This window comes from Metopolophium dirhodum, chromosome 5 (assembly GCF_019925205.1).
Source record: "Metopolophium dirhodum isolate CAU chromosome 5, ASM1992520v1, whole genome shotgun sequence".
NCBI lineage: Eukaryota > Metazoa > Arthropoda > Insecta > Hemiptera > Aphididae > Metopolophium > Metopolophium dirhodum.
In genome coordinates this window covers 20,204,872-20,214,698 of record NC_083564.1, presented here as the reverse complement: position 1 = coordinate 20,214,698, position 9,827 = coordinate 20,204,872, and the positions used below count along the sequence as shown (strand labels likewise).

The 9,827-nt window shown below is 27.4% G+C and overlaps 1 protein-coding gene across 1 annotated transcript; it reads left to right on the top strand.

Annotated features, from left to right (window-relative positions):
• Positions 1 to 8,713: 8,713 nt before the first annotated feature.
• LOC132944380 (uncharacterized) lies at positions 8,714 to 9,220 on the top strand. The gene is made up of 2 exons (XM_061013687.1): positions 8,714 to 8,943; positions 9,010 to 9,220. The coding sequence occupies exons 1-2, from the start codon at positions 8,714 to 8,716 to the stop codon at positions 9,218 to 9,220; spliced, it is 441 nt and encodes a 146-aa protein (XP_060869670.1).
• The last annotated feature ends 607 nt before the right edge of the window (positions 9,221 to 9,827 follow it).

Sequence of the window (9,827 nt, the reverse complement as noted above, 5' to 3'; positions counted from 1 at the left end):
TATTTACAATATTGATAAATATGTCTTATTTAAAATGTACCTATATATGTATATGTATAACATTTTAATTGTAGTTCGTATTCACAGTCGTTAATTCTTAATTAATTTCTAATAAAAAAAATACTAATTAACTTACAAACCAACCTAAAAAATTAATTATGTTAAGAAAAATACATTGAATAAGTACATCTTTAATTCTGAGTATCATTTTTTTCACTCATATACTATTGGCCTAATGCCGTGTTGCTACATTTTTCGTCGATCTAAAAAAAAAAATAAAATTATAATAATAATAACAACAACACAAAAACATTAAATAATATATTACACCTTATTATGATCTTTATTGTCGTTTACTTTCGAGTATAAAGCTCATCGTTTCTTTCGCCCGTGTCACCTTAATATTATATACGTCTCCATAATATGGTACATAGTTTATAGTCTCTGCACGCAATCGTCGTGGAGAGTGCACATATTCACACACAGATTTGAGTTGTGTCTCGAAGATTCAACCATTTCACGTTTTCAAATCGAATCTAATCTTCGAGAAACGCATTATAGAGCTGGTTATAAGGCGAGTATGGTAAGACAATCCATCGTGCTAAAATAACATATTTTATAAAATTAAGAGAGTATATAGGTATGCGCGTGTGATCGTTAAAATCGGATTATTTTCTGGCTCGGCAAAAATGGTAGTACTTACGAAATTTTCACTCGTATACGGCGTGTATAATTCATGCCTAAATATTTTTATAAACACTTGACCGTCGTAAAACATGTACAATACGCACATGACACATATAAAACCTACACTTAATACTTAAAATATAGATATTTATTTGTATGTACTTGACAACTGGTCGACCTTTCTGGTATACCTATATTATATTAAACGAGATGATTCAACCTGCAAGCATGCTCACTATACAATTTTCTTCCTTTAATAATTAAATTATTGATATTTATATAACAGAAATTCTAAGTACCTATATCTACTTGAACACATTATTTTAAATCATCTCATTGAACGACCTGTGGCGATACACAAGTTTACGATTCTAAGCTTAGCGACCAATGTATTATTGGTTTAACTGTAGTAATGTTTTATTTGTGTACGCGTATTATACACGTTCCTATATATTAAAAAATCGAGTAGATCGTCAACTTTGAGGGTGTTTTTTGATAGAAACATGAACTGTCAAAAGGGAAAATTCTCAGAATTTTTTTTAATAATGACTGTGATGAACAATAGAAATTAAGGGAAGACTGTAAGTTATATACTCAAAACCAATTTTCGACCGATACGATTTTGTTTCATTAATATAGTTCAACAATAAAAAAGTCATATAAAGCCATGACTCTTCACCAAAAACTAATTTCTATTAAGATATGATATAATTTTCAAAATATGCTGGGTCTTTTTGTGATATTTATAGATATTTTAAATTGTCGACTTTTTAGTTTTTTTACTGTATTATTAGTAAATAATTGTATTAACTGTATTAATTTAATAATTTATTACATTTTTGTTTGTGAGTAAAAAACCTTGAAAATTATTTATACAAGGTTCCTTGTAAGTTATTTTTATAATAAACAAAACATATTTAAAATATATAATATTGTCATTTTGATATTAAACAAAAAAGTTAACCTTAAAGTCACAATAATTGTTTATGATTGATAAAAGTTAAAATAATGTTGTCAAAATGTCAACATTGAATATTTAAGCGTAGGTAGGTACATATAATAACGATTTATCCTCAACCGCGATTTTTGTATTTTGTTACTATAGGTATCAAAAAATATTGTTCGTAGATATTTTAAATATTCCGCTGTTACTTTAATTATTATTTTCTATACTTAATGAAATATTTAGACTAATTTCAAGCTATTTATAAGCATTTAAAATTATTTAATTATTTTGGTTTGTTTATTGAAATTGTTAAAATAATTGCTTAAGCTCAGTCAAAAAGCTTGAAAATGAAGATAATACAAGGTCTCCCATGAGGTTGTTATTTTCGCAAATTAAAAATATTAACAATAGAACCCCTAACCTACATAATATAGACAAGATTTTTTTTCGAAAAGGATTTGAATTACAAATGTTGACAAAATTCATTAAAACCATGAAAATGGTTAAGTTATTTTGTAGTTAACAATTAATAAAATGTTCAATACAAGGGTAATCATAAGGAAAACTATTGATAAATCTTAAAATTATGTATAATAATATTTAAAAATATTTAAATTATATTATCACAATTTTTATTTATAGATATTTGAAATTTGAATATTGACGAAATTGGATATTTGCATTTTGCATGGAGAATAACGATTTTAGTTATTTTTCTTATGATAAAAAAATATTATTCACGGAAACTTAAAATATCGAAAGTTATCTTATAAAAAAAAGGAGTACTGGTTCCTAACACTTATTATCAACTGATACAAGTGGCCTACAGGTGGAGGAAGTTAGCGCACTTGGTATACCATCCTATATACATTAATACATCATTTTTTGAAAGTACGATAAACCAGTGCCTTCACAAGCACACTGCTCAAGATACGCCACGGTACATGCGGTATGCGTAATTTTAATCTACTGCTCTGAATTATTAGAACCTATTAGTTTTAAAACAAATATAATAGCATCACGCGGTAAATCTTTAATCTGTCTGAAAAACATTACAAAAAATTAACTGTTTAATTCTCCGTGCAATATTTTAATGTCCCTAGGTAACCATAGAAAAGATAACGATTTTTGCAATTTATCTCTCAAAACATTTTCATTACAGTTATAACTGTTCAAAATTATTATTACCTATAGTATATTGTACATTACAATTTAATTTATTCATATATAGTTTAATATTATATTCTTAATCTTAGGTAACTTATTGTTTTTCATTTTAAAATTTTAAAATAAAAGTTTTTATACTCGTATAATAAATTCGGGGCTCAGATTTTATTGCACAAAAATAACGGAAATATGCGTTATAATAACTTAGATTTATTAAATATTTATTTGTATGGAGAACTGACTGATACTGAAATGCGTATGACAGAATATTCTAGACAAAAATATACAAACACAACCGATAAGGAGTCATAATTATTATTGTATACTGTTCGATGGGCCAAAACGCCGGGCTACCTAAATACATATATAATAAATAATAATAATGAAACGTAAATGTGGAGATTTTTTTTTTAAATCTTTTAAATGACAAATTTTCCTACTATTTTTTATTCAATATAAACAAGATTTATGAAAATATAAAATTAATCATTACAATATTATGGATATTAGCAAAAAAATAGAACCAAAAATAATAGCATTATAAAATATATAAATGCTTCAAATATGCAAAAAATAGCAGTATTAATTTTCATATTTGGAGTTTCTGGAGAACAAAACAAAATATATACTCTGCTATTTTTATCTGTATCCTATGGATATCAACAATGTTCTAAAACCCTAGTCTCGAATAAATCCCGAGTGGATGTACCAAAATTTATTATTATTCCGCAGACAATCGCATATTGGAATGAATAATAATATACATTTGATATTTTATTACATATTATATACCTGGCATGTCAAACACGCGACCTGCGGCTACCAATATAAATCGACAAAAAAAAAAAATAAATATACTAATGTCGTGTCACGGCTATCTTAGATTCAGTATGAAGGGTTATTGAGGCAAGAAAAACTGAAAGAGTTTATATTAGGGTATAAAAAACAACAGATAATGTTTACTGATCGAGATTCAAAATGATTCAAATTTAATGAGGTTAGTGTTCCTGATTTTTACAATATTGTACCAATACGATATGTAGAAACTCGTAGATTTGCTAGTAAATTTATTTCTATGTTTAGTAGTAATTATCAATGTGAGCAACTTTTTTCAATAATGAACAGTAATAAATCACCCGTTAGATCCAGATTAACCGACACACATCTAAATGCAGTATTAAAAGTGGCTTCGTAAAATAATATTTCTCCCGAAATTGAAAATTTGGTGGGAGAAAAGAGATGTCAAATATCGTCTAAAAACAATAATAATTATTATTATGTTTTTTTTTGTAATTTATATATCACCTATTTTCATAAATAATTAGTATGATTTATATTTTATTTAAATGTTAATGTTCATTTTTTTTTCATTTTTTAATTTAGTTGTAATTGCTGTATTCGTAAACATAAAGAATAAAATTGAAAAATTTGTACAAAATATTTATTTTTTCGCTAAATTTTTATGTGGCCCACTTGATACTTTGAGTTTGACATGCCTGTTATATATGTTAAGGTGAATGTCACAAATTTCTGGCGAATGTCAATTTCTCCTTAGATGTATACATACACCGACTGTTGACATGCACCATTTGTTTTTGGTGAATGTTGACATTTTGTAAAAAAAGATGAATAGTGATAAAATAATTTTTAGAAATTAATTTGATACTCAAAGAGTTAATAAATGAACTATAAATTATTTTATTTTATATCACATTTTATTTTATTATATCACAATTCACAACAGTCAGCCTTTCCGTTCGTGTGAGGAAGCAAATGGAATACGTCGACACTGGTCGATATAAACGTATTTTCCATCACTACTTTGCCTTGACATATAAAATAATTGTATTCGGGCGCAACACACGATAATAATGCATTGGTATTAAGTTAAAATGTACATAATAATGTACAAAGGTGGACAAGAATAAATAACTCGAGTTAAGTTAAGTTAAGAGAACACAAGATCAATAAGTTAGAAGTCAACAGTTATAACCGATCATAAACTTAACCCCAATAAGTATAGAAATAAATATTAACTTAATTCAATTTAGAAAAAAGTTAGTCTACTTTTTTAATAAATTTGTGGATCCCATAAAGATGGCTGCGTTCTTTCTAATTTCTAAATTATAATAAACAATTTTGTTGAACTATTATTGTAGGGTACAGTGTATACCTACACCTATTTTACCTTACATGGTTATTAAATACTTAAGCTATGCACATCTCAATTAATAATTTAACAAATAGCAATTTAAAGTCATATAATATTATCTAGTAAAATATATTTATTATTTACATACAAATTTATTTTATCAAGAAAAATAACAGAAATGTTTGTACTACTATAGTATTGTATTTTTTTTATTTTAATATATACTGATATTTACGTACAATATCATAGATACGAAAAATTTCAAAAAATTTTTAATTTGATGGATTATTTTTTAAATCAAATGAGAAAGCTATGCACATCTCAATTAATAATTTAACAAATAGCAATTTAAAGTCATATAATATTATCTAGTAAAATATATTTAATATTTATATACAAATTTATTTTATCAAGGAAAATAACAGAAATGTTTGTACTACTATAGTATTGTATTTTTTTTATTTTAATATATACTGATATTTACGTACAATATCATAGATACGAAAAATTTCAAAAAATTTTTAATTTGATGGATTATTTTTTAAATCAAATGAGAAAATGTATAAGCTATTTCAACTGTCAATTATAAATTAGTCAAGTTAAAAAGTTAACAAAAAAAATAATTGACTTTAACTTTTCAACTACCTATAGTCAATGCCTACCTTTGATAATAATATATAATAATATTGTGTAGGTACACCGCACACAGCAGTAATGTGGAGTGATACTCGGCGTAACCGCACTTCATATACCACGCGTTGGTTATATTATACCGTAACGGTAGCGTAGGTATATCCTCGGTATCCGTGGGTATAGTCTCGATGACCCTTTGCAAGGACTTCTGGTTGCCCAACGTGGACTTGACATTATGTTTAAAAGTTTTCTGTGCGGTTTTTAGATTCGACCGGCGTCGTTTTGTCAAAATCGGGACAAACTGGACGAGTCCAGTAACCCTATCGCCATAAATCTGCGGCAATTACACTGACGACGATGATAAACCAGTACTTAGGTAATAATAATTATAATAGTTTGTACCTACCTATACACGTCGTGATCTAGATTTATGTTTCGTTCGGTTTCACAAGCGCGGTCATGACACTGTCGCGGTAGGTAGTGCTACTATAATTTGCAGCAATATAATTATCTACGACTTTTTTTTTCACTTAACCTTACACTTGACCATATAAATAATCGAAAAAAATATCACTTACGGCACCGGAATGGTCGATATTATAACATCGTGTACACTGCGCTTTTGTATAATATTATATACAATAAAGGTGATATAACAATAGAAAGAAAATCTAAACGCAAAACATTCCCGTAACGTATTCATAGATGATAATATTATATAATGGATAGGCCGCTACTAAACACCCACGGAGCAGCGTTCCCGAAGTTTCGGTAAATGGCCCAGCAATATCGTTGTTACCGCTATAGTAACCAATTGGTAACCATTCCGACTTATCACTATGCATACCTAGTACCTACTAATAATATTGTTATCAAATAAATAACATTTATTATTTTTCATTAAGAATTTTGAATCATTCGATCGTTTGACGTTTTTAAGTTTGCACTGAAGTATGGCAACATAATTATATAATATTGTTTCCAATCATAAAAGTACAATAATTATTAATTAAAAATATTTTTTTAAATAAAAACTTAAGAGAAAAAATGACTTGTTCATGGCATAAAAAATATTATATTACCCACAGATACTTCGATCATTCATACTGGATGGAGCTATGATTTAAAATCTTAAAGCCGATTAGGTTGGCCCGTTCGGCCCCGATGTCACCACTGAGAATTCTCAAAACTAGTGCACACGCGCAAAACATTACCGCAATAATATTATGTTACCCCGTCCAGCGCTATCTTTTTCATTCCTGACGCATGCGCAATAAATTCATCGGGGCCGAACCAAATCGGTTTCAACCGAAGTCAGCCGCCATTTACAAAGTGGGCAATGTTAACAAAAACAATATTATCACCGTATATTATGTTATGTATAATGTATATGAGTAAATTGCCTGCCTTACAAATGGTGGCCGACTTCAACATTGGTCACAACTGTAGTATAAAGACCAGTCTTGGGTAGTATTCCGAATAAAGTATTCCGAATACAGTATTCGGAATACTATTTAGGTATTCAGAATACTTTTGAAAATACTTTTCCTAAAAGTATTTTACGCAGTATTCAGAATACCTTCGAAAGTATTCCAAATACTATATTCGGAATACTTTAATAGTATAACAATATATTTTTTTAGGATTTTGGTTATACAATTTAAAACGAAAAATAGAAAACGTATAATTTTTGCAGGAAATTTCAAATTTGTAGGTAATTCAGTAATCGATATTTGATAACATCTATCAATATATTTTAATATCATACATTCATACAATAATAAAATTATGACCGGTATTGGTTTATATCATGTTTAGTGTTTACTGATTAGTGGTTACCGATCAGCGATACCGATTGCAATAACAAGAATGCTATAAATAAATTTGTATATTAAAGACTAATGGGTATTGCCGTGTTGCTTATCTTTTATATTTTATCTACTGTGACTGAACGTCTGTCTCTGACGTCTCTGTAGTCTGCACATCGTTGTACCCATACTAACTATGGTTTATGGTCTATGAAAAGCCAATAAGCCATTGAGAAATGCATAATGAAGTGCGACAGTGACACATCACACATTATATTGACATAGTATATTATTAATTTATTGTTATATTCTATTTTACGTATTTTTGTTTTCAACGTGTTTTAAATCATTAATTTGCGAGTTAACAATTATGGCAGATAAAACTTTAAATAGTGTAAATATAGTGACTACCGTCTTCCTTGGATTAAATATGAAAATATATTTAAAATTGTAAAATTAAAAGAAGATTTTGAATCATACCAAAAATATTTGGTTCGTTGTAAATATTGTGTATCAACTAAATTATTAACAGCAGACACAAGGACATGTTCAAATCTGTTAAAACATTTAGAAGTAAGTACTTATTCCAACGATTAATACTTTGTATCTTTGTCCTACTATTATTATAATTATAATAAAAGTTTAAACAGATTATTTTCGGAGCATTGTATAATATATTACCTACTATATTAGGTATATAATACCTATTACCTAATACCTAAAAATTATAGAGAGGTTACCTAATTTATTTTAGATGCAACATAAAAATGTTTGGACTTCGAAAAATGATGAGACTGTCGAAACTCAAACCAAATTGAAGAGAACAAGTGATTATGTTACAGAAGAAACAAATGAGAGCTTAAATTTGGTGAAAGAAAAAAAATCAAAATTTACTACTATATTAGATTTTTCTAGAAAAAATACTTTGACATCTCAAAGTAAGTCAAATTTTAGTTTTAAATTGTTGATTACAAAATATTTTACCCTTTGCCTGTAAGTTAATATTTGCGGAAGTATACTACCGAGGTATAGTCCATTAAAATTAATACAATTATTCTAAAAGTTTGGTTAAATGAACCAGGTTCAGGTTTTTTTTAAGAATCCTTATAAAAATATCTGTGATAATTTAGGATATAGCTGTGTTAGTCAATTCAAAGTTTTTTTTATGAAGTTAAGTTTTTAGCTAACACTATTAATTATTATTTTCACATTTATAAATTGGGTAATTTATTTGTATAGTAAATTATTTTTTACTACTGCTGTAAAATTATATAGTTTTAATTGTTTATAAATATTCATATTTTAGAGGAGTTAAATTTGATGATTCAAAATCTAGTCATTAATGCTTCATTGCCATTTAATTTAGTGGAGCATGAAGACTTTAAAAAATTGATAACAGTTGGATATAATGGTTGCCATGTATTAACAAGGAAAACATTGATGAAAAATATAACTGTTCAACATGAAAATCTCATACTTACAATGAAAGATGCATTTTCCAAAGTCGAATATTTGACCACAACAGCTGATTGTTGGTCTATTTTTAAAAGGTGTAGCATTAAAATCATTATGTACATTAATATATTATAAACTTATATATAAAATGTTTTTTTCAGGTCATATTTAGGGTTGACATGCCATTGGATTAATCCAAACACTCTTGAAAGAGTATCTTGTTTGTTGGCCATTAAAAGAATAAAGGGTAGTCATACGTATGATATATTAGCTAAAGAAATGGAATCAGTATATTTGTACTTTAATATTAGTGATAAAGTCATATATACAACTACTGATAACGGATCAAATTTTGTCAAAAGTTTCCAGTAAGTTTTAAAATAACTGGTTAACTAAGTTTTGATGCTGAATAAATGCTGGATTCAATTATTATTTATAAAACTTTGATTAGTATACTGTTTACCTATTAATTATATATAATAAATAATAATTACGGTTCCTATTGGTATGTTTGATGATAAAAATGTGAATTATTTTCAGAATGTTTGGTCAATCTTCAGAGGTTCAAGCTGTTTATAATAACCAAAAAGAAACAGAAATACTTAATTCTTTGGAAGAAATGAACGAAGAGGAAAATGTACATGACAATGATGGGGAAAGTAATATTGAAGAAGAACAAGAAGAAGACATTGAGTTTTCTAGTATACCAATTTCTGAAATTCTAAATAATGAAGAATTTAGTTTAAACCCACAAAGCAATTCTAATTGGGAAGAGACCTTACTGTATAATTTGCCCAAACATCACCGATGTGCTTCACACACCCTCAATTTAATCGCTACAGCTGTAAGCTACATTTATATACCTATATATTATAAATTAATTCTTATTTCTTATTTCTTTTTTTCAGGACATTGAAAAGGCTTTAAAAGGTAATGATGACAAAAATGTAACCAGCAGATGTTTATTGGGAGCATATAA